This window comes from Tachypleus tridentatus, chromosome 9, assembly GCF_004210375.1.
Source record: "Tachypleus tridentatus isolate NWPU-2018 chromosome 9, ASM421037v1, whole genome shotgun sequence".
In the NCBI taxonomy this organism is placed as follows: domain Eukaryota; kingdom Metazoa; phylum Arthropoda; class Merostomata; order Xiphosura; family Limulidae; genus Tachypleus; species Tachypleus tridentatus.
Window position 1 is genome coordinate 90322570 of NC_134833.1, and position 27236 is coordinate 90349805.

At 34.1% G+C, this 27236-nt stretch overlaps 1 protein-coding gene across 2 annotated transcripts in view; it reads right to left on the reverse strand.

Moving 5' to 3' along the window:
* Positions 1–952: 952 nt before the first annotated feature.
* The window catches only part of LOC143225721 (E3 ubiquitin-protein ligase TRIM9-like), a 63311-nt gene continuing 37027 nt past the window's right edge, over positions 953–27236 (reverse strand). The window contains exons 2-9 of one of the 2 annotated variants that reach the window (XR_013014001.1): positions 19694–19789; positions 19105–19338; positions 17663–17819; positions 16426–16565; positions 10194–10332; positions 8942–9166; positions 2729–5393; positions 953–2684 (exon numbers count right to left, since the gene is read on the reverse strand). Coding sequence is in view for 1 of the 2 variants with exons in the window: in XM_076455621.1 (XP_076311736.1) it covers positions 5098–5393; positions 8942–9166; positions 10194–10332; positions 16426–16565; positions 17663–17819; positions 19105–19338; positions 19694–19789 (1287 nt within the window). In the remaining variant the exon portion in view is untranslated. Of the gene's footprint in view, positions 5394–8941; positions 9167–10193; positions 10333–16425; positions 16566–17662; positions 17820–19104; positions 19339–19693; positions 19790–27236 lie in introns of both variants that reach the window. The other variant, XM_076455621.1, reaches the window with a different exon arrangement.

The window sequence follows — 27236 nt, forward strand, 5'->3', positions numbered from 1 at the left end:
CTAATTGAAAGCGTGTTGTCTACGACTGATCGAAAATTAAAGATTTATTATATTAATAGTTAGTTTTGTCTGTCCTGAAAATGCGCGCACAGTTTATTTCACAGATATAAACAAAAGGGGGATGTAAATATACTTTAGTTGGTATTTTTTCAACAATATAATTTTAAAAGATTATTGATGTTTTAAAAATTGTCTAACATTAAGTCGTAGAATAAGTTTACTTACTGATAGTAGCAAGTTCGAAAAAGTTTATTCCTAACAAAGTTAAAGAGTAAAGTATACAAATTACAGTTAATGTATCTCTTTATCAAATATAGTTTGGACTTACTAATAATAGGCCTAAAAGAAGTGAACTTTGAGATTTCAGTTGGTGCCATTATTAGTTTATTTGTATTATTGTAAAAATCGTGTATTTAAAAGAAACTCTGTTGCAATAAAGATGCTAATTTGACCGCAAATATTTTGTGTGTCTCTGCTGCTATATATATTAAGACTAATAAGGATTATTTTATGCTGTCAATCTTGTATATGGATTTAAGCCTATCTAAAAATCTTAAACTGACCAAACCTTGCAAGAAAGTACTGAGATATCGTCTGATAAAACTGATAATTTTTTTTTAATGTATATCTACTCCTACTTAATCCAGTGCATTAAACTTTCTGCATTATTCACCAGGTTAATTTTCATTTTGAACTACGTAAGCAGTTTGCTTTCATTAAAAGTTATTAAAAATGAAATTATAAATAACACGTTATACGATTAGTGAGTTGAAGCCTTCATAAATAGTTTTAACGAAAATTTGAATACATTAAACAAATTACATAAAGGGAAGTACCATGAAACTACTTCCTCAGTTTCATATGGTGGAAGGATAAGCATTAATAACGTATGAAGTTCGGTGTTGGTAAGCATATTATGAATTACTTATAAAACATGTACACATCACATTAATCCAAACAAATACATTTTTATTCCAAGGTTATACAAATGTTTTCTTTGTTCATTCTTACAAATACGAAACTAAAAATCACAAACAAGAAATATCGTTGCATCAGTGGTCAACACTGAAGTCTAATAAAAATATCAATTACTTGACCAAAATGGCCATTATGTAAGAAGTCAGCTCGAAAATTGGATTCTTTTTTATCTTGCCAATGTGACCACTAATTTGTTGATCTGGCAATGACTGAAAGTAAAAACTATCGTAAAACACGTAATTATTTATGACTGAACAACTTACTAATCAGAATAAAAATTCGAAACGTCAACTCTTGATTGCTTAAAAAGAATAGCTTAATTCTTTTTCTTTAACATAACAAACATTGTTGATATTTATAAGAAAACTAACATATATAAAACACAATACTGCTATGCCAGAAATTAACCAATCCACTCCCTCCCATGTAGAAGGGAAAGAATTTCTCTGTCATTCTATTATGATATTTCCATCATGATTTCCTTGAAAAAGCAAGAACTGCCAAAGAATGTGTGGAAAAACAACTACAACAATAATACGTAGCTGGTCAGTAGCTGCAACATACAAAACCTGAACTAAATTATTCAGAATGAGAGGAAGTAACTCTTCAGTAATAAGTAAAAGCTTTAATTTTGTACGTTTTCACAAGCTGGTCTGTGAAGTAATGCACTTGTGACATTTTAATTAAGGAATAGAACTACATATAATAGTAATGGCCAACACAATAGGTAGAAAAGAATAATTATATATGATATTTATAGTAACAAAGTCACAAGTAGCTTAGCTTATGTTAAAAACCAAATATGCTGCAAGATATTGTGTAATTTTAATAATTTGTTTTCTAAGTTTTTAATTGTACAATTTCACTGGTTACCTTACATAATTAGAGGTACAATGTGCTTCCCAACACAAGCAAAGCAGGAAAGCTAAACACAGTGGGAACATCACAGATGGTTAAATACTACATAATAAATGTGGAATTATCTTAGCACTTCAACCAGCTATATAGACATTTTGATGTAATGTAGTCTGATGCTTCTATTTTGTAAGTTGAAGTTTCTTTTATGAAACTATTACTGGATGTAAAAAAACATATGAAATCCTTATAAAAAACAAAGTACAACCCTACAATGGGAAACCATAAAACACAGTGCATATTTTGTTACATAAAAATACTCTAAAGGTAATACAAATTATGGTTATTTCAGATACAAATGATATATTACATGCTGCCATTATCACTTCTTATTTTGTAGTAATATTGCTTATTTTTGGCAGGACTTTTTGTCGGTTATTTTGACAGAGACAGCTGTCAATCAGTTCATAAATGTTGGAAACTTCTCCAACAAGATATTTATCACTTTTGTGACCAAAGCAGTATTCACTGAAACAGAATATTATCTCATCATTACAGTAACTACTGAGATGATGTACCTTGTCAGTACATGATTATTAAGCAAATACTGAGATATGATGTACCTTGTCAGTACCTGATTATTACAGCAACTACTGAGATATGATGTACCTTGTCAGTACCTGATTATTACAGCAACTACTGAGATATGATGTACCTCATCAGTACCTGATTATTACAGCAACTACTGAGATATGATGTACCTTGTGAGTACCTGATTATTACAGCAACTACTGATATGATGTACCTTGTCAGTACCTGATTATTACAGCAACTACTGAGATATGATGTACCTTGTCAGTATGGTTATTACAGCATCTACTGAGAGACGATGTACCTTTGTCAGTGTATGGTTATTACAGCATCTACTAAGAGATGATGTACCTTTGTCAGTACGTGGTTATTACAGCATCTTCTGATAGATGATGTACCTTTATCAGTACGTGGTTATTACAGCATCTACTGATAGATGATGTACCTTTATCAGTACGTGGTTATTATAGCATCTACAGCATGTACTTTTATTAGTACCTGGTTATTATAGTATCTACTGAGAGATGATGGACCTTGTCAGTATAACTAATTATTATAGTGATTACTGAGATATGATGTACCTTGTCAGTATAACTGATGATTACAGTATCTACTGTGGCACGATGTACCTAGTCAGCATCTGATTATTATAGTATCAATTAACACGATGTGCCTTGTCAGTATCTGATCACTACAGTATCCACTGTGACATGTATGTTGCCAGTAATTCTAATCATTACAGTATCTGCTACAGGAAAACATACATTATCAACATTATCGTCTGTAACAAAAAATTATTTAATGTTACAAAGTCCAAAAATAAATACACTATAATCAATACTATCCTAAGTAAATATGATTCAGATAGTAATTTTTCTGTAACTAATTGCATTATGATTATGTGCTTACACAATGTGGAACTTCAGTTACACTATGAATACATTACAAGAATATTAGTGAAAGTGAATATTGAATTAAAACATTTTGTGAAATCAAACTCCAAAAACAGTCATTTTAGCTAAGCTTATGAAACACAAGTAATAACAACTGGCATCTTTACCAGTAGTACTGATGTTTCTAATAAACTTAACACAATAGCCATTTAAAAAGCTGATATAACATCACAACTAATGTTTCTAATAAACTTAACACAATATCCATTTTAAAAGCTGATACAACATTTTGTTTTTGATGACCTAAGAGAAAGCAGTAGTTCCTTAAGTTAAATTATGATGACATTTATAAACTTGTGGAAATGTCCCTAATTAGTGAAGTTGCATTAACTTTATGCAAATATGTATTAAAAAAACAATATAAATCTGTACAAGAAACAGTGAATGTTTTTATACACAGCTTTCATCACTCTGATATATTTCAAACAAGATACAAACTTTAGTAGTTCAATTAACACATGTTCTTCATGTACCTTGGCCAGAATTAAAAACTCATTATCATAATAATATCACATAAAACAAAACAATCAATTCATCCATCCAGAATCCAGCTGGAGGAAAACTAAAACTTAAATGAACTTCACATGTTGCACTCAAATATATCAACAGAAATGTCTACCAAATTAGGGTCACAAAACTGTACTCAACAAAAGTCAGCTTTAAAGAAATTAATAAAAAAAATATAATGAAAACAAAGTAGTAAGGGTATTTTCCCTACAAATGTCATTCTGAATTTATCAAAACTACCTGAAACTAAAGTAACTAAAGTTAAGTTTTTTATTTTTTGATCTGAACATGGTAAAATATTTCAATATGGTAGGTTGAAAACTTTAATGGAACTACAACTGCCTGTTGAATGAAAATAAAATTAAAAGCAAGTGACATTGTGACTCGTATATAGATCTATGTAGGTAGTTTGCTTTCATTAGAAGTTATTGGTAAGTAAATTATCAACTATACAGCATAGCAGGCAAAATGTTATTTACTTTATATTCAACAGTCAATGTTATTTACTTTACATTCAACAGTCAGTTGCAGTTCATTTAAGTTCTCAAACTTAGGTCTACCCTGCCTAAAATTCCACTAAAAATATATTTCAAGATGTTTTCACTGAAGATTTTAAAGTCAGTGTCAAATTTTGGTAACAATTAACAATTAATCTTAAAGCTCTTAAATAAGGAAAATTGTTATAAGTGGCCACTACAATACTTAATAAATGCCTTGTTATTACAGTAAAGTGAAAACCAAGATATAAAGTCATAAGCTGGACGGAGAAGCTATCTCATTGGTTCTTTTCTAATTGCAAGGGGCTCAGAAGTGGCCATTAGAGTACAGGTATCAATATGAGAAAGATAAAATTTTGATGAAAAAATAAAGATTGTTGATTGAAAGTTAAGTAACAATAACATTCTTGGGTAAACAATGAAAGTTTTTCATGAAAAACAGGATTGAGAAGACATCTAAATTTTCCCTGGAAGTCTTCTTCTGTACATTACTAACTTTTAATCAGAAACTACTAATTTACATAATTTAATTCATGCTTTCTCCCTTTATAAGCCTAAGAGTAGAAAGTTAAAAAGTCAAAACTTAAAATTTAATCCATAGGTTTGTTCTGGAACACTTAAGGTCTTCTATTTTTGTCATATCCAACTTAACGTTCATTTGCCCTTTTATAAGTATAATAATGTCCACGTCTTCATCCAGAGGCTTAGAATTAAGTTTATAGACATGGTTTCTCTTCTGATGGAGGGTCTAGACCTGTGTGAATAGTGACCTGCACATTCCTGTTGACACTGACTGCAGGAAAGAAAACACCATGGAGACCAGAGAAAGCAATAGAGCCCTGACGTTCATCATTCACAAAGAAACTAAGGCAATGCCGATCTAAGTCCAGAAGAACACCTACTACACAACCTTTGTCTATTCCTCCATCATTTCTGTTATGATGGTGATCAGAGTGAAGAAACCATGACCTCTGGTGGTCAATGTACATACTCCACCCCTTGTTGTCTTTGCCTGCAAACAGAAATATTTCTTGATACTAATTTAGGTATCTGTGAACTTAAGTTTAGAGGTATGAAAACTCTTGCCCTGAAAATACACACCAACTATGACTAACTTGACAGAAATTATTATACCAGGTGAGATCAAACAATCTATATCTAAATCAATTCTGTTTTCACTTATAAATGGACTCGCACACAAAACACATACATATCATTTATTACTCAAAAAAAAAGTTTTGTTTATATGCATATTACATAACAATACATAGAAATGTAGCCATAGATTGAAATATTCTTAAACTAGTTTACTGTCACCTCATCTTTATACAGACATGTAATAATGTACTTCAGTATTTATAGCTGAGAGACATTTGCTACACAAATAAGAGTTTCCTCACAAACTTATTTCCTTAGAACATCTTCCAAGCTGTCAACAGCTTTTGGTCACAACAAACAGTCTAAACTTGTTTAATAATGCAATTATACAAAGATCTTATAAAATATCTCCTTATCAGGTACAAACATAAAAACACATCATAGAGCAATAATATAGCAGATGTACCAATGAGACTATAGGAAACAAATATGTGGTCACCATTAGATGCTTTCTAGTCATTCTGGTCATCATTTATGTCAGTGATGGCCTATATTCTTAGACAGATGAATGAATAGCCTGCATTCTCGGTTTGATGTGATAAACATCTGAGTGAAACTTTAATCCTTTCACGATGGTCAAAGGCCACATCATGACGTCTGTTGACTTGCATTCAAAATTTATTAAACTACTATTTTATGAATTTATATCAGTAAGTTTGGAATCAAACTGTTCATTATGATTCCAACTTTAATATTATATACGAGTTAATGTCTTAAATTAAAAGTAAATATTAAAAGAATACACCTAAACAGAGATTTTTGTTAGTCACATGGTATACTGAATGTAGCATTGTTTAAAATGTAGATGTTTGTGATACCAAAATACTAAGTCTATAACAGTTTTATACAAATTAAGAACACAAACTTCTAATACTAACAAGCTAGAATATAAAATAAGAACTTTATATGTTTTTATTTTGCTGAGATATGACTTATGAACTGAATCAAACACAATGACCCTGTTCACCTCTTTCCATTTTTTGAAATGGTTCCTTATATACACTTACTTCAATATATGACATGTGAATAACCAATCAACAGCTTAAAATGTCCCCCTAGTGTTTTTCTCATTCATTTTAGTCTGTGAAAAGCTACCACATTCTTTCAATCCAAGATTTCAGGGAGGTAGATTGTGTCTTTAGCCTGCTTGAAGTTTCATATATTTTAACCTAAATATACCTTAGTTACTAAGCTTCATGAATTATAATGGAATTCTATGGTATCAGTATAGTTATTTATGACTTTTTAGTTATTCAACTGTATATATATAAAATCTAAAAAAAATATTTTATTTAATATCCTCTGCATGCAAAATTTTAAAAGGTTTAGTAACCTACTTCTAGCAGCAACTGAGTTCAAAGATTATAGCTAGAAGAGGTAATCATTTGCTTTACTTCTTTATTTATTATTCTGTATTTTAAGAAAAAATAAGTTTAATAACTCCTTTCTAAGCAGTAATAATATATATATATATGCACCAATGAGACTATAGGAAATATATATATGTATATTATAATGTATAATAATTGAAATGTAACTGTATATTACAAATTACTAGTCCACTAAAACACAGCTAAGACAGGGAAGACCAAATGTCAATTTTATGTTATTGGATATATAACACGAGTGCACATACACCATGTCAATGCAAGTTATGTAATGTTAGCTTGGCATGACTGGAAGGTCAACATAATAAAAAATAATAAATATATTTCTAAATATATAGCATTATGAGACTTAAGCTACTTAGACTAAGCATTTGTATTTTCATATTATAATATGTAATCATCCTAGCATGAAAAAAGCATAATTTATATTTATTTCCTAATTTGTTTAAAATGGTTACAGGGTTAGTCAATTGACAAACCCCACACAGATAGGGTAGAGAAAATAACAAAATATAAAATCTTACTGAAAACAAATGCTTGAAATATATTTAGGAAGTTTTAGAGATTAAGCAAATAATATTTGAGATTTTTGGAGGGAAAAACATTTTTTAATCATAGCATGAAATAATCTTGTGCTCAAGCAAGTAACAAAACAGTCTCAATATTTTCAGAAACAAATCTTTAGTAAAAATATTTTATCAAAAAAATTTTTGTGCAGAAGAAAACTGTAGTCTTTACTAAAAGTCTATGAAATTTTGTGAAGATACCCATGTTGTATCAAAGGTTATAGTGCAAATACATAATGTGTGTGAATGTATAGATAACCTTATGTACATCATACTGAGTCCATTGCAAAATTGTTAATGGTGGCCTGCATTTTTGGTTTCAAGTGACCAAAAGATGAGAGAAGCTTTAATAATAGCCTGTACCCATGGACTGATATGACAGGCAAATGAATGAAGCTTTAAGTGTCCTGCATCTTTGATTTAATGTGATAGACAGATGAGTGAAATTTTAATAATGGCCAGTATTTTTGGTTTGGTGCAACAGATAGATGAGCAAGGCTTTAATGGTGGCCTACATCTTTAGTTTAATGTGATAGACAGCTGAGTGAAGCTTTAATAATGGCCTGCATCCTTGTTTTGATGTTACAGATAAGTGAAATTTTAATGAAAGCCTGCATTATTGGAATGGCATGATGTACAGCTGAATAAAACTATTCAGTATTCAACTTAGATTTATTCCCTCTGATGACCTACATGATTGTTGGTCAGAGGGATGCCCACTGCTGTTCACATTGGAATTAGTCAAGTTGCTCTGGCAATAGTGGGGAGAGCTAAAGTCAGTTGTGTATCACAGAACACCTGCTACATAGACAGACTTAACAGATACCATATGGTGAGCATTTTTGGTAATTATGGATAAGTGTTCCCAAAGATTCCATTGGTATGTCTCCAAGAATTATTGCTCTATAATAAATAACACTCATAGTACTGATGCTTGAAGATATTATGAAACTTTATAAGAAATCTGCATGTTAAAATATGCTAAACTCAACTTTCTTTAAAGAAAATAGTGAGATGAAAAACTACAAGAAAGGATGCATTTTATTTCAGAAACATTTCTCTTAATTATTTTAACATCTGCTTTGCAGACTCCCAAAAAGAAAGACCTTTTTTCCCATTAGTGGACAGATTATCAATAGGTAGAAAAGTTTTGGTGAATGGCACAAGAGGTACACTAAATGCAAAGTTTGTAGTAATATTTACCTTGTACATATATTCCTGAAAACTACATTTCAAGTTCCACTCAATTCTACATGAAACAAGTAGTTGTGCATTAAGTAAAGACATTAAGTTCTTTAGAATGCCTACAACTTTACTGGTTGACAGTACTGCTAAGCTGTAGAAGTTGTTCTTCAACCAACACCTTGGTGAATATGGTTCTATAAATACAAGTAAACACACACATGAAATATGAATATGTTTAGCTGAATTGTACACTACTAACTCACCTAACATTAAATCTTTCACCACATCAAAACGGGCTATACCAAATGCAGGATCAGTGTTGTTTCCAAGTCTATCCACGAAAAACTCCCAGTAATGGATGCCTCGAGAAAACCCAACATTCCCTAGGGCCACCCTGTGTTCATAGCTATCACACGTAACTGTCTGGTTTTCATTGGTCAACACAATATCTGGATGAGCTGAGACAGGATCCAAAGTAAACCAGGCAACTGCAAACAGCAGAAAAATTTATTAAAAACTGTAAATTATTATACTCACAAAACAAAAATGTTACACAGGTCGTTTAATTTTTAAAAAATCAGTGACTGTTTTTTGGAAAAAACTTTTAAAGTCCAACAGGTGGCCAGTGTATATTTATTCTTCTAAAATGTCAGGTTACTAGGCAAATGTCGATTATGGTTACTATCTTAGGCTGAACTCCATATTGCAAAAATTAAAATTAACAGGAAAAAATGACCCTCAATGCATCTGGCATATTTGTAATATACAATGTAGTAAAACTTCACTGAACGTTACTTCCTTCAAATATCAATACAGAAAATAACAACAACTACTGATGAAAATAACACCTTTCCTACATCACATTTTTAATGTTACAATATCATATTTTATTGTATATAAAACGTTTAACTTCCTGGCATCATTAGAAAAAAACATCTCCAAATAAAACTTCATAAGGAGTTTACATTTATATACAGTAGAAGCAAATACATAATTTCTATTGATGGATTATGAAATATATACATTGCCTTTTCTTTTTCAGAAGATAGTACAATACAGGTCAATTTACAACTTAATACACATGAAGTCTAGTTGAAATTACGATCAAAAACTGTAGCTTGGGTAAAACTGGTAACCAGAAATGTTCTACATAACAACTAACAGGACTCATAACCAATTTTACCACATTGTTAAACTTATGGTAACATTAATAAGGCTTAACTTCCTCTTCCAGCCTCTTCTCCACTTTTAAGTTGTTAACACCCATAACCTGTCTCCACGAAAGTAAAGAAAGAGCTAACGTTACTTAACTTTATTTTCTGTGTGAGCTATTTCAGAATCAGTAATGAAACAAAAGTGCAAGTGTTAAGTGAAGAAATAACAGAAATAGCGCTGACTCACTCAACATTATTGACTACATTGTAAAATCATCTTTAAACGATACATCTTAATAGACAAACAGCTCAGCAAACTACGTATTTAAACCACTAGAGTGATAGTATCGAACGTATATACCTTCAGCTGTATGTAAAGATACTGGGTCACTGTAACGACTCTCTCCTGTGCTGTTAATAGCTTTCGCTCTGGCTCTGTACACGCTGTTAAAATGTAAACCATCTATTGTACATACAGTTTCCAGGCCACAGTAGACGTCCTGAAGAGAGAGGCAACATTTCTTTATTATACTGGCAAATAAAGCAGACATAAATGAGGTCAACAAGAAAACAGATTTCACGCAACAGTATACGGATTAAATAAAATAAGTTATGTATACATTATTACCATATTTTCAAAAAATATTTAATACGACATTCTTCATGTTCTCTGAGCACGAAACGTAAGAAATATCAATATTGATATTTTTCTTTTTCAGCTACATTTAATTCATAATATATCCACTAGATGGATATATTAAAGTTACTAAAACGTAACTTCCTGCAAAGGAATTTGCCCAGCATGGCCTAGCGCGTAAGGCGTGCGACTCGTAATCCGAGGGTCGCGGGTTCGCGCCCGCGTCACGCTAAACATGCTCGCCCTCCCAGCCGTGGGGGCGTTATAATGTGACGGTCAATCCCACTATTCGTTGGTAAAAGAGTAGCCCAAGAGTTGGCGGTGGGTGGTGATGACTAGCTGCCTTCCCTCTAGTCTTACACTGCTAAATTAGGGACGGCTAGCGCAGATAGCCCTCGTCTAGCTTTGCGCGAAATTAAAAAAAAATCTTTCAGAAAACTTATTTGTAGATTAAATTTTTGAAGATGACGTTCACTTGAATTATTTCAAGGAATTTCTAAATTTCAAGGAATTAAAGGAATTTCTTAAGCAGTCTGAAGTTCTTCCCTGAGGTTTTCATTATCTGTTACCGAACACGTGCAAGTACACCAAACAACTGCGCTCATTTTATCAAGTATAAAAGCTACTTTTACTGACATAATTTCTGACCGAGTATTCAGATTTTGACATCGATTTGAATTAATGTACTGATGCAAGATTTCAATAATAACATCCAAGGAAAAGTGTTGCTAAGGGCTATATGTATTTATTTATATATAAATATACATTTATTTTTGGCTATGGCATAACAATTATAGAATAGCTCTGAATTTTTTAAGCACAAACAATTAACTAATAGCTCCGTCATTTCTTGACCGATTGGAGATCTAATTACAGTTTTGGACTCAGGAAGTTAAACTTTTTCCACCTATGTATTTGACCACGCCCATGGTCTCATAGGTTAATTTACTTTAATCCTGCCTGAAGGAAGTTACAATTTAAGAGTAAAAGAAGGGGGTAGAGAGACTTGTGAGTAATAAAACTGAATCGGATATACGCGGGTTCTATGCTTGGTTTGTTTATATGTTAGAATTCTCGCAAAGCTATACGAGCTAGCCGTCCTTAACTTAACAGTGAAAGGCTACAGGGAAATCATCACCACCCACCGCCAACTGTTGGATTACTCTTTTACCAACGGATAGTGGGATTGACCATTACGTTATAACGCTCCCACAGCTGAAAGGTCGTGCAGATTTGGTGTAACAGAGATTCGAAACCGCGACCCTCAGATTGCGAGACAATCGCTCTGACCATCTGGGCGAAACGATTATTATCAAGATGGAGCACAAATACACTTAATGTTGTCAAACTGGGAAATGCATTTTATATTAAAAATCTACATATGTAACTTGTATAATGAGTCATTTCTATGGACATCATAAACGATTTATTAGAACAGCAAACAATTTTATCACCTGGCCACCCACGCTTGGCATTGCTGGCGCACAAAAATATGACTAATAAAATGGGGATAAAAGGTCTCAGATTAATTAACTCTCATCCTGCTTAAAAGAATTTCAAGTGCCGAGGCCACTGAGGATTCCCTCTTGTTTACACATATTAATAAAAGCTTTCTGATATCCACATTTGCCCATGAAACAAAGTCAAACTAGTTAGTAATTAATTAAGGTTTTGTCATAAAAAAAAAATTACAAAAGCTTAGTAATAATACAAGGTCAAAAAAATGTTAACACTTCTGAGAATTTTTTCCTCTTGCAGCTGATTGAAATTGCAACAAAACTGTGTGTGTTTGTATGTGTTTTCTTATAGCAAAGCCACGTCGGGCTATCTGCTAAGCTCACCGAGGGGAATCGAACCTCTGATTTTGCGTTGTAAATCCGAAGACATACCGCTGTACTAGCGGGGGGCACAACAAAACTGAATTTAGACCAAAGAAGAAAGGTTGCTGCATGGATGGATGTCCTTCAGTCACCAGCGGTGGTTCAAAATAAATTCTATACAGAGAGCATTTCAACTGCAATCCACCCTCGAGGGTCCCATATAAGTGTTAACATGGATTTTGAAGCACCCTGTATAAAAACAATTATTCTAGCAAATCTAATATTGATGAATTAAATTCGGTCAAACACCGAAATGATGAAATAAACAGAGGAAAATTATGGATTTGTTTGATTTAGAGCAAATCCACATTGGGCTATCTGCTGCATCCACAGCATGGAACCGAAACCCAGATTTTAGCACTGTAAGTCAGCAAACTTACAGTTGACCCAGTGGCGTATAAAAGTTTTGGGTTCATCCTAATTTCTCATGTAACTCCAGAAGTACGTTTGGGGACATACATAAACTTCATTTTCTCAGTCATGTTTATACAACTCTTTATGGGTCCATAATATTGCTAATTGAATCCCTAATACCATATACACTAAACAGATATACTGTTACCACTGCAATTAATCTCACTAATTCTTGCTGATATTTCGTATGTATTTTGCACAAAGAATGAAATGTTTCAACTCATTTTTGAATTGGTCAGTTCTTGTCGGCAAGTGTTGTGGTGTGTAAAATGATAAAATTGGTGGATTTCACTGATAATACAATAGTTAATTGTCAAAATAACAATAAATATATATAGATATACCAAACACACTTATAAGAATAATATCATGAGACTGTAGTGATAACACTTGAAAATTGCAAACTTGCAATTAAAAGTTTTGAAAAATATTTTTGTTTGCGTTAATTTTGTCTTCTTAGAAAATCGACAAAATCGTGCAAAACGATTTTTGTGTAGTGTTTTTTTAATATAAGTAAGAATTACGGAATAACGTGGAGAAAAAGTGGTCTTAAAACAGGTTTAGTATCTTTCGAAGTTAACACATGGGGCTAATATTCTTCCAGACTGTACAGTTGAAGCCATGGATATCAAACCATTTACAATAAGTCCAGTCTATTAGCAATCAAAACGTCAGACAAAATGAAAACAACCTAGCCATCATTGATGGGTTTCACTGATGGCACCCTTATGACTTTTCATCAGTGCGGAGTTCAAGGCTCAACAAAATGATAAAAGCGTTCACGAAGAAGGAAATGCGAAAGAACGTGAAATAACACACTAAACAACTGTTTCTTTTGTCCTTTCTCTCCTCGTTATAGGAAATGTCTAGTATTTAAGATGCCCGGTTCATACACATGAGAAATTTTATTTCTCAAGCAAACCCCAGAGTAAGGTTGATGAGATCCCACGGTGAATCGATTATGAATCAAGAATATTTTCAGTGTCTATATGTCAGTGCTATTTATCATATACGACATTGTATTTAGTTTATCGTTTGTTTGATTCTAAGAAGAAAAATTCCAGAAATGAAAAGTAATGTACGGCTGTTGTGATTTAGGATAGGGCAACATTTGAAACTTTCAAAACGGGATTCTTTACAAACACCTGAGGTACTATAAAAACGTTTTATTTTATTTAACATTAGAACAATTGCGCTTCCAAAAAACAAGACCAAAATACAAAAATAAAGAAAAATTAACGCTTTATTCTTGTAGCATGGTATATCACAGATAATCCTCCCCCACCTGAATAATCCTCCCTTTATTCTTGTAGAATGGTATATCACAGTTAATCCTCCTCCACCTGAACAATCCTCGCTTTATTCTTGTAACATGGTATATCACAGCTAATCCTCCCCCACCTGAATAATCCTCCCTTTATTCTTGTAGCATGGTATATCACAGTTAATCCTCCTCCACCTGAACAATCCTCGCTTTATTCTTGTAACATGGTATATCACAGCTAATCCTCCCCCCACCTGAATAATCCTCCATTTTACGAACTAAGGGTAGTCATAAAATAGAGCAAACTAACTGTTTGTTTCCTTCATACGTAATGCACAATGAAAAGTGGATTTTAACAATATACCATTTCGAAGTATTTGTTCAAGTGTTGTTACATTACGAAATGCGCACCACGTCTTTGACAACTTACCAGTTTAACTGATATGATGATGTGTCTGATTTTCATTTCGGAACTCGTCAGGGGGAGTCAATGGTACAAAAACAACCGAGTTGAAAAATGAAAATTAGTTTATAATCACTACGTTTAACAACGAAACAAACGTTTAAGCTAATAATAGGGCCACTTGTATTCTGACCACTTGAGTAACGAAAAACAGTTTTTAGCGTTATAGGTCCTCAGAATTAACGCTACCCTACTGGAGGGAAGATGTTGTCACAAACAGTTTTATAGGTGCTATATTTATGGAGTATCTGCGCTAGGAAGGTAGTTAGTCAACATCACTCGCCGCATACATGGGGATTACTGTAATGAAGTACTTAGATTTGACCGTTACTCTCATAACGCATTCACGGCCCTAAAGTGTGGAGCACAAACCACAGATCCTCGGATCCGCAGTCCAGCACGTTAACTAATGGGTCCCCAATGTACAAATAATTAAGTACGCAATGCCATAAATACCTAGACGCACGGTCAAGTTTTTCTCAGTTATCAGCCGTTTTCACAGTCGAGCACGTGGAGTTCCTATATAAACTTACCGTAAAGTCGCAGTTTTTTTCCCATACTTTTGCTATGATTTTATCGTCTTATCTATATTATTAAGTAATAATTATTAATTAGTTTTCACTGAGTATTAGGTTGGTAGAATACGCCTTCCGATATCACAATAAACTCCACCGAGCTCTATAATGCAAAACTTTTAATCTATTTTCAGATATTCGCCCTAAGCTTACGGCGCTAGACCTCCTAGTTTAATGGAAAGGCAGCTATTCAACAACACCAACAGCCAACCGAATTTCTGGTCGACCGAACTGTGGGATTTAATCATCACCCTTACAATACACACACTACCCACAAGTGGGAAACGCACGTTCTTTCTTGGCGGTAACAAGATGCCAACATAAATCCATATATCTATATCGTCTGGCACGGTAACCATCACAACACGCTAAGCCCTACAAATGGATTAAATACTACAAAGTGCGTATTTTAATGTAGGCGTAAAAATCATAATTTTTAAAGGGTTGTCTGGAAACAAAAGCTTGAAGCACATCACGAAAAATAAAATCTTTACAAATATCCCTCCAACAACAACACACACGTTTCGGAAAAGCTGCGACTTCGATGAATATGTGAAATATTTATTCGATTTACGTATTCTTAGAACTTCGTCTGGTGCTTCTTTTCCAGACGGCCTGAATGTAATACCGTCACGGTACAATGCGTTAATCACTGGTTCCAAGACCATTCCTTGCACAGCAGGGTTCTAGAACAACGTGCACACGAGACATGTAGATTCCATTTCAGTTTAAACAGCAGACTCCAAACTCTTCTTTTTACAACCGTGTTTCATTACACCGTTGACGATTCTAGCTTCGTAGTGTACGCTCACAATGTTTTGTAACTCGTTTGACTTCTAATACATTGTTTGTTTGTTTTAAATTTCGCATAAAGCTACTCGAGGGCTATCTGCACTAGCCGTCCCTAATTTAGCACTGTAAGACCACCCACTGCCAACTCTTGGGCAACTCTTTTACCAATGAATAGTGGGATTGACCGAAACATAATAACGCCCCCGTGACTGAAAGGGCGAACATGTTTGATACGACGGTTTTTCGAACCCGCGACTCTCAGATTACAAGTCGAGTGCTTTAACCACTTGGCCATGCCGGGCCAAGATGACTATCGTACGAAACTTGTAACCCGCTCGTCTCCTGAGCTATTCACGTGCTAAATAAGCTATACAGATACATTTCTTAATTCAGCTACCGTAATTTGTTTTATTATTACTATTTACTATAACGGGTTATTACGTTCAATCACTAAACGCTAAACGGGCGAATACGATTATAGGATTAAAATTCCTTTACATTTACTTGTTCATAGAAATAGGAAATCTGTTACAATAAAAACTCTTTACCGGTTCCTTAACCAACTTACCCTAAAGTCTCCATGGTTACCATCGTCGAGCTGTAAGACATAGCCCTCCACAAAGCTGGTTGGCTGTGACAGCCAGGCTATTGTGACACTGTTGTTCTCTGCCACACATTCCTCGGGAATCATCTCGGGCGGAGCAGGAGCTGTAAAGGAAGGAACATGTCTGTCTTTACCATGTATGTGGTAATTGTTATGATATATCTACAATGTATGTGGTAATCGTTATGGTATATTTTTCCTAACTGAAGTGGCAAAGCCACGGGTTGTAACTGATTTAATGTTGTACGAGTGTCTTACCCGTCCCTGTAAGACACAGCTGATTTGTATTCTCAAGACAGTTGGTATAGGTATTGAAACTTTAATTGAAATAAAGTACAGAACAACGTTTCGACCTTTTTACGTCATCTTCAGCTGCAAACTCTCTTTCTTAATGGGTTCCTCGTCATCACTAACACGACTGATCTAATATTGTAAGATGCGCCTCACTGTAAAACACGGCTGATCTAGTGTTGTAAGATGTCTTGTTCGTTACTACGTATCACGATTACGTTTTGTAAAATACCTGCTCTAGAACTAATGAAATCTATGTCTAAGGTCCTTGGTGTCCACGGCACGTGAACTCAATGATCACTGGTCAAAATATGTTCACTTACTTTTAATATTTTAACCTTTTAACTGCATCTGCTTTAAAGGCGCGCGGAATTTCTCCGAGTCGTACATTGTATACTACACACTTACATCAATTTGTTAAAAGTAAACATTTATAACACGTTGTCATTAAAGGCTTGTGGCTTGTAAGAAAGATTTTAAAAATTGGAATATACTAATTCTCAACAGCTAAACAGTTTACGATGTATTTTTCTTAGTCATGAAAGAACAACAACACCTGATATCACAAACGGACTTTATCCATAGCCATCTGTGAATACTGAATGTTTCACACGAATATTTGTACCACTATCTGACCATTGGCCACATTAGCGATATCTCTTAATTTTCTTATGGAACAAATGCCTTCAACTGATAGAAAACATTTTGTGTTTTTCGCTCCCAATTTGCCCTAACTTTACTGAGCTACATTCAGCTAAAAATGCTTTTAAAATTACTTTTAACTGAAACAGACATAAATTTAAAAGAAAAATGATAACCACGTAAGTGAAGAGACATTTTAAAACATCATATAATTAAGAACCTGTTATAAAATTTAGTGAGCAGTCTACTGAAAAAGTAGGCTCCTTACGTTTCCTCTGAGAAAAGGTCATCTGCTGGACAGTTTCCAAGACAGACTGGTAGTCAAGAGTTAGATCAAACTGGTGCGAAAGCCATGGTATTGGGGTAACCTCTTTATGCCAAGTCATATCCAAGTTCGACACCCGGTTTGTTAAAGAGTTTCCAACCTACACAAGATAAAAAAAAAATCACGGTTAACTATACAATCACCATAAAATTTTTCAAAATAGTTTTCATAACTTGAGCAAAAAGAAATACGAAAAGAAATTAAAACGAGAATTTAAAGAGGGTATCCACCATATGAAAGGCATTCTGATCATTGAACACTTAGGTTTTTACACACTGCATATACTCCCAGTTAAACTGGTATATTAACTTAATTATGTTATTTACTACATTAATTCTTTTTTCTATATATATATATATATATATGTATATTCTGTGCAATGTAGGTAGTTTAATTTTCCATCAGAAATTATTGATAATTAAGTAAAACGGTCCAGGTTCCAGGTTTCCTAAAAAAGGCCAACGATTCATACTTATTAGGAAGTTAAATCTAAAACAAATTACAGGGTATTTGCTTAGAGGAACGGCCCCGTGCTACACCTTGTTAGCGCTAGTTCAGAGTGAAAAATCCATTCATTGACGACTAAATCTTCGAATTCTAAGCCAAGTTTAAACCAGTAAAATTTATAGTTGCTACTTTTCTTACCAGAGGAAAGTTTATAAACTTACAACACAAAACTCGGGGTTGGATGTACCACGAAGAACAAAGTTCAGATAGCTCGATGTGTAAAACACAAACATCAGTTTTATTTAAAGCTGTAAAACCTTTCTTTACACAGGATGTCTGAAAAGTCTGGAACTATAGGCACTTCAACAAATTTTACAAATAGTAGTCCACGTGCTGTCCTTGCAATTCGAAACAAGTTTCGATTAACAGCAGGATTAACTAAACCTTCTCGTGCTTGAACAGCATCATAATCAGTTACGTACCTGAAATTTAAAAGAGCTGCAAATCACTTATGGTTCCAGACTTTTTGGATACCCTGTATACATGTATATTACTGAAAGCTTATAATTACTTTTCCATGCGAGGGCTGTAAAACAGTCTTGAATTAAAATACTCCCTACAGACAGTATTTATCTGACACAAGTTTTAAAAAAAAATTTCTTACGAATAAAAATGCCAAAATAACAGAATAATTAACAACAACTGAGATTCAAGATTTTAACTGTACAAAAAGTTAAATATGGGTAAAACAATTAAATATAATGTTTATCTGTAGAATAAACTACTGTACAATAAGTGTGTGGTAAAGTAGCGTATCCGAGGGTTTATTGGAAACTAGTTTTATATAACAGAACCTTGTGAAGCCGAGTTTTATGTTGGTGAGTCATTGGATCATAAATATTATGTGGAAAGAAATGCAAGGGTCAGGCATGTTTTACCTGGAGAAAAGCTGTGGGGTCAGTCTCCTTTAGAGCTTCGATACAGAACTGAAGAAATCCTGTTGTCTGTTGAAGTTTGGAAGTACAGGAAGTTATCTGGTCCCGGAGTGTCTTGATCTTATGGTCTCGTTCCTGCCTCGCGAACTCCAATAGCTGCTGTTTTCTGACAAGGATAGCCTCAATCAATAGGTCACACTGGGCACTGATAGTGGCTTCAAACTGTACACAGTTGTCCTGGCAAAATGACATGTCAATCACTTGAAATTGTGAACATCTTTTGTATACATTGCATTTAACGTTTTATTTCATTCCATCTGAGAATTTAACTCTCCAATATTAGGAATTTTTTAAAAATTACTTTCAAAGAAAGAAACATACAATTGATTGCATACTACCACATGATAAACGATACAAGACACCGATCTACAAAAACATTTCACAAACAGCCATCAGCTAACGGAACAATTACATTACTTTAATGCTGGTCTGTAAACACCTAGTTATACTACACTTCCTGCCAATATACGTGACAAAATTAACTTAATACTGATAAATGGTATTCGTATTAACAAAAGGTGACGTCACTCACTGGGACTTTCTCAGCCATGCATTTCAGCTTCTGGATAAACTCTGTAACGCCTTTAGCCTTTTCAGAAACTGCCTGGAGATTATGGGACAGCTCCGTCTGGTGAAAATAAAAGTTTCTAAATGTAATGTATAAAGCGCATGCGTGTTGTTACAGAGATAAATAAATCAATTTTGCTTTGCACGTTAGAGAAGTTTAGCTCCCACTAATGCACAAGCTTTCCAATTATTATGTTGGTTATAAAACGTTCATACAATCAGATTGTATTTTTGATATTACACTCACGCATCTAAAGGTAGAGTTCTAAATCTTTATCTTAAAAATAAAATTCTGGCTAAAATATCTAAAGCATTATATAAAGATATTCCCTTAAAAAAAAAACACGCAACCTTGACCTTCTGACCCTAGTAAACTCAAGTATGTCACATAGGAAGAATGTCGCCAGGAAACGAAACTGAAACATTATATTTCAATAAAATTTACATCACCATATTATATATATTAATTCTTATTAATATCTGTATCACATCCTCCTACCCTGGAGAAGGAAGAAAGCGGACAATAAACACAAATGGAAACCAAATGTAATATAACTTTTTTATTATTATTTCTAATAATACACACAGCAGATTCACTTATTATACGAAAAGCAAACTTTTGCGATTATATAATTTTTTTGCTTGACTTATTCTCCAAACACATGATATAACCGGAGGAAAGCAAACATAAAACCATTGATACGAAACGACCGATACACATAAAAATTAACCAACCCACAACTGATACTTACCCAGTATTATTAGTACACCCTACCTAACAACTAGTATGAATTTTAAGAAATTCCTAACGACGTAAGGGTTGGCAAAACTGGATGTTTTAATGAAAACATGTACAGCATGATACATTTGATAATAATTAAAACCTATTGATAGTTTCTTACACAAACACTCACAAGGGCTTATCAGACTGGTTGGGTTACATTATAGAGTAACGATGTGAGCGCTATTTGTAATAAATTATTATGATTTGTTTGTTTTGAATTTCGCGCAAAGCTACTCGAGGGCTATCTGCGCTAGCCATCCCTAATTTAGCAGTGCAAGACTAGAGAAAAGGTAGCTAGTCATCACTAGTCTTGGAGTACTCTTACCAACGAATAGTGGGATTGACCGTCAATTATAAAGCCCCCACGGCTGAAAGGTAGAGCATGTTTGGTGCGACTGGGATGCGAAACCGCGACCCTCAAATTACGAGTCGCACGCCTTAACCCACCTGGCCATGCCGGGCCTCAAATTCTTATGAATTACGACTGTTATGGTGTGAACTAGACTAAGTGAAACGTAATTATGACCAAATACATTTAAACCATTTATCAGTCAGTCTTTAGGATAAGTATTAATAACATATTATTATTTATTTACTTAATTTTAACACCAGTTATTTATTATGTTATTCTTACATTTGAATGAAGTTTACCATCATTCACTAGAAATGGCGAACCAACAACCTAGTCTTTTCGTATTGGTAGCATTCTGTGAAACAAAAACGAGTCGGTTATCATACGAAGAGACATTTACATACTATAAAGATATCAGTAAGAGATTCTTGAAAATAAAAAGGCAATAAGTATACTAAATTACTAGTTTGTACAAATCCTCCGGGTTTTGTGAAAACATTATTTGTTTATTAAAACTAAACCAGTTTCAAAGCCTATCTCTGAAATATATCCTGGGTTAATCAGACAGATTTTCCTTATATTCTGATTAATGGAGATTACTTGCTATTATCTGAAATGTTCTTCCGGTAAGAAATAAAATCTAGTATTTACTTCGACCTAACGACACTAAAGTTAATTTTTGGGAATTCACCACAGGTCTTTTCTTGTGATGTAATGGAACACACCTTCCAACATTTCATTCTAACAGTCGACCATAAAACCACATGAACAATAAACAAGTACTATAATAGAGCACGTGAGAGCAGTCGCCACGAGACGAACAATACAACACTGACTAGTATTACTAGACGACCCGTCACACCAAACATGTTCACCCTTTCAGCCGTAAGGGCGTTATAACGTAACAGTTAATCCTACTATTCGTTGGTAAAAACAGTTGGCGGTGGGCGATGATGACTAGCTTCTTCCCTCTGGTCTCACACTGCTAAATTAAGGACGAGTAGCGCACATAGCCCTCGTGTAGCTTTGCGAAAAATTATAAAAACAAACAAACAAATTACTAAACAAATAACGGTTGGATCATACTCATTAGGATTCACTTTATCGTCTCGAACGTGATTCAACAATTTTATTTTAATCAATTGAGCCCAAGTACATATACCTTAGATAAAATAATAATAACAAAGTTTCTCTTCATCACAGTCATCTAAGAACTTCCGCCTATTCGCATTACCCGACCCTTTTCAAATATCGACATTCCCGCTTTTAAGTACGCGTGTTGAAGTGCCACTTATACAAAGAGTTGACCGACAATTACTTCTACCTGGTTTCGCCTAGCGGTAAGGATAACATATGCATTAATCTGATGACTGAGCAGCATATCATGTATGTTCGTGTGTATATATACAAAGTGACAGCCGTCACCGTAATGTGGGTCCTCTTTTGCAGTCACATCCAAAACCTAGGGTACATTTCATATCCCACATTATAGCTCGTGCCCTGGGATTCTTTCAATTACTGCAGTTTTTCATTTTTTTATTTTATTTTTGTTTCAGCATTTTTTTGGTTATAACACACTAATATATACACACACAAACACACACACCTGACTTTAAAAACTATATAAAAACCCTGATAGAATCTTACCGTTTACACCAACTGCGGAGTATAAACAGTTGGACATTTTGCATTAATACATACTGCTTGTATAAATACAGGTGTAATAATTAATACACTATTACTGAGCTATCGAATCTTAAACTGTGACAAGCGTTAGTCTTAACTGTATTGGTTTTATCAGAGTAGATATTTAATGAAAACTGGAAGGTCAGTTTGTTATAATACTGCTGTCACTGCTTCAGAAACTGGGGGAATTTTTTGGGATTATATGACAAAAAGAACATGTCCAGTCTTGATAAAGAAACCCTAATTTCCATAACTTAAATTTCGCGCAAATCTACACGAGGGCTATCTGCGCTAGCCGTCCCTAATTTAGTAGTGTAAGCCTAGAGGAAAGTAAGCTACTTATCATCACTCACTGTCAATTCTTGAGCTACTCTTTTATCAACAGCTGAAAGGGCGAGCATGTGACGGGGATTCGAACCCGCGACACTAAGATTGCGAGTAGAGTGCCCTAAACATCTGGCCATGCCGGGCCCCAATAATAATGCCGAAAGCATTTTATTTCTTGAACTTTTAAGTTTCAGAACTTAAGTCTCAACAATAACGCTTTTTACACATTTTCTAATTTTGGAACAGTTATGTCACTTCTTGCATTTTTAGTATTTTTGAAACATGGACCCGGCATAGCCAGGTGAGTTAAGGCGTGCGACTAGTAATCTGAGGGTCGCAGGTTCGCATACCAGTTGCACCAAACATGCTCGCCCTTTCAGCCGTAAGGGCGTTATAATGTTACGTTCAAGCCCACTATTCGTTGGTAAAAGAGTAGCCCAACAGTTGGCGGTGGGTGGCGATGATTAACTTTCTCTCTCTAGTCTTACACTGCTAAATTAGGGACGGCTAGCGCAGACAGCCCTCGAGTAGCTTTGCGTGAAATTCAAAAACAAACAAACCTTTTAAACACAAATTTCATAGCTACAAAACTGACATAAGAGTCAACAGGCTAACAACCTCCATCACTATAACAAACTCGCTAATCAAACGTAATGTACCTAGCTCACTGAATAACTTCGTTTAATGACTGGATGTATTTATTAAACTTTCATAAAAACGGTTAAGCCTCGCTCATTACGCGACTTCAGAATTTAACATTTTAAATCTATCCTTTGTTTTGCACGAGATTTTTCGTTTGAAACAAAAACTAGTCAGATTTTGATGATTGCCCAGTTCTAAATAAATAACATCAACTTTCTCTGTTGTCATTACTTTGTTCATTTCTAGATTCCAAAGTTTTTATTTCATACACTTGCTTCACACAGTTAAACTGGAACAACTAGTCTACATTTTTAAGCTAAAACTGTTGCTTACATTATTAATTTGGTGTAATAATCTTAGGTAAATTATGATAATAAGAACAACATATTCATTAACACTAAACAGATTAAGTAATGTAAATTAATGCAGGTTTTGTGTATTTTTTAAAGAATGAAAATGGCGGAGACAAAATTAAAATTAAACATAATATTAAATTTTGAAAGATATACAAATACACCGATTGATGAACCCTGGTATTCGACGAAAACTCTAGTTGGCTCCCGATATGGCAGATATAGTATGTTTGACATAATACAACATATTTTCTTTCGTTTCCACTCGCAAGTTTTTAGGACTAGTCTACTATCTTGTTATGAAAGATGAAACAAGAGCAAAACCATACAAGTTTTAAGCTTCGGTCTTGTAATTAATTGGATTGGTCTAATATTTTCCTAAATTTAAAGACTGGAGCAAATTATTTATTAATACTTTTAAGTCTCACTGAAGACACATTTACCAACATCCCTGGACACGAGTTGGATCTGTGGTGAAGCTTTAGGTTTCGAACCTGGTAAACCGGATTCGAATTCCTGTGATACCCCGTATTTTAAGTTGTAGGTTTATTACAAAAGCAGTGGGTGACGAGTTGCTGTCTAACGGCTACCTCTCCCCTAGTCAGTAGTCAGAATTTAGGGACGGCAGCAGAAAGCCTTAGTAGCTTTGCTATAAATACAGAGTACAAATACGAACATCCCTAAATGTGCAACGTACGACCAACATTTGTACATCTGTGTAAGGCTAAAGCAACAACTGTGTGCTACATTTACTACATGTCTAAGAATGAAAGGTCGAGTACCTTTGACTTTTAACATCTGAAAACAAGTTATACATATATTTTGCTTCCTACAACGGGTTAGTGCAGATAAAGATGGAAAAATAAAGTGGGTTCATAAAATCTACAAGTAAAACACCTTATCTGTTAAAATAACAATTTCATGGTTAAGTTACATAGTCTTTTTTTTTTTTCCTAATTAAGGAGAGTAAGGAACTTGGGAGTACAAGATACCGCTTTTTTAGCTCTTGTAGTTTTAATGCTTGGTAGACACGATACGCTTTCTGTTTCTTGTTTGTTTGTTTTCAATTTGTTGTGTTTTTCACTATTCTTCAGCATGGTGATAGAGGTGTATCTATGTCGTCTTCTCACGGCAGCTTCAACGACTCGTTTATGCAGATTACGTATACGTGTATGTATGACCCGGACTCGAGCTGATAATAGACCATTACCGTTTCAAAATGGCTTCTTTTTTTCTTTTTGCATAGCAGTTTATAGTGAGCAGTTTTATTTCTGTAACTTGAAACCAGTAAGTACTACGCGCTTCAACTGAACGGCTTCACTTCCACATAAACCTTATAGATTTGTCGATAAGGTCCTGGTTTCAGGGTCAGCGGACTTAAAGGTTGCGATTATTATTTTTAAACATACGGTTCATGCTTTTCTCACGTGGAACATATTCTCTTCTTCTGGTTCACATATATGAAATGATGCTAACATACCTCATCTGTATTTCGATTTATTTAACACCTTCTGCATTTTTACTCCAATGTTTGCTGTTGTTGTTGCGCTGACACTTGTTGCGTCAGTTACACGACAACAGTCAAATTAATCAAGATGCTATAACGGAACAAGCAACATCTCTATTAGAAAAAAACAACTGATGTTGCATAAGAATCAAACTACAACTGAGCAACTAAAACATGGTAAAACTGTAGAAACGAGTGTGTCTGTGTGTGTTTTCTTATAGGAAAGTCACATCGGGCTATCTGCTGAGTCCACCGAGGGGAATCGAATCCCTGATTTTAGTGTTGTAAATCCTTATATTTATCACTGTACCAGCGGGGACTATAGAAACGAAGCGATTCATCCTTTCCAAAAATGGGTTCGGATATTTCAGAAAGATGTACATTTCTGATGTACAATAATCACCTTAAGAATAATAAATGTAGCAATATATCACAATAACCGACATCACAGATCAAAGCACTAAACTCTTGGCTGGCCCATTACGAATTTCTAGAAATAATAACTTGGTATTCCAATTACACAGTTACTGCATGCTGCCGAATAAACTCTTCGTTCAATACCGAAATCGTTTTAACTATGATAACAGAAGATTTAATAACGAGCTCTGGTCTTAAGCAACGCGCTTCATCGTTACTAGTCAGCATCAGCCTTTGAAAGGTCCTTCTGATGAGAAATATTGTAAATTGTCAATAGTGTTGTCCTGATCTTAGTAGATAACATTTCAACGATTTGGGTGTTGTACACCACACAACGTGACATTTCTTGAATTACAATAATAATAAAAAAAACCTACTTTCAACTTCCCCAGTCAGGCAGACGCCATAAATAAGACGAGGCGAGAGAAAAACTGTATGATGCAGGGAAATAATTATAACTGACGTCATATAATCTGTCTTTACGTTGTTTTTCTATATCAATACACGTAGTGCACACAGTAGATCTTCACTTGGTAAAAATCGCAATCAATAGAAGGTTGGAGAATTAAAAAAACAACAACAAAACTCTCTCGTGTGCCCATTCACAACACCGTTCTGTCCTCCCAGGCAGCGCCACGTACACCTTACAAACATTTTCCTTATAATTATAGTTTCATTAGCTATTTTTATTGATGATAGCGAACTCTCTTAGTGTATATCTTTATGTTTACAACCAACCAAGCACCTGTATAAAGAAAACGAAACTGTTTTTATTTTTCTAGTCAAATAGAGATTTGTACAAAGAAAACAAAAGTATTTAAATACGTGTTTGTGTGTTTACAGCCAAACATGGACATCTGTACGAACGAAACGAAACTTCAATGTTTTTGCTCGTTGTTACACCAAAGGGACGAGTCGCAATAAATCACTTCGTATCAGAAAACAACAAATAGTTTATAAAGTGCCGCCTAGTTTTAACCTCGAGAAGTTTTCTTAAACCACACGACAGTGATTTCACTGTTTCAATACAACATGATAAACTCACTCTTTATTTGGTATAACACTAATCGTATTTTAGCAAAAATAGAGTAAGCTTACTCTTTATAAGAGTGAGCGTTTAAAAACTTGTAAAATAGAAAGATTTTACTTGTTACTTTTCAAACATCTATACAATATTTCTTAATGTATCATATGCTTACTTAAGTTACGGATTCTTCTTACAGTTTCATCACCCAATTCTTCTCATAATTCGAGTACTTGATTTGTAGATTTTTTTTTCACAGCTTGATTACCTGATTTCTAGTTTCTCCTCACAGTTTGATTATTCGATTTCTAGATTCTTCCCACAGTTGGATCACCCGATTTCTAAATCATTTCTACAGTTCGATTACCTGTTTCTTAGGTTTTTTCCACAACTTGAAAGTCATTTAGTACGCTCTT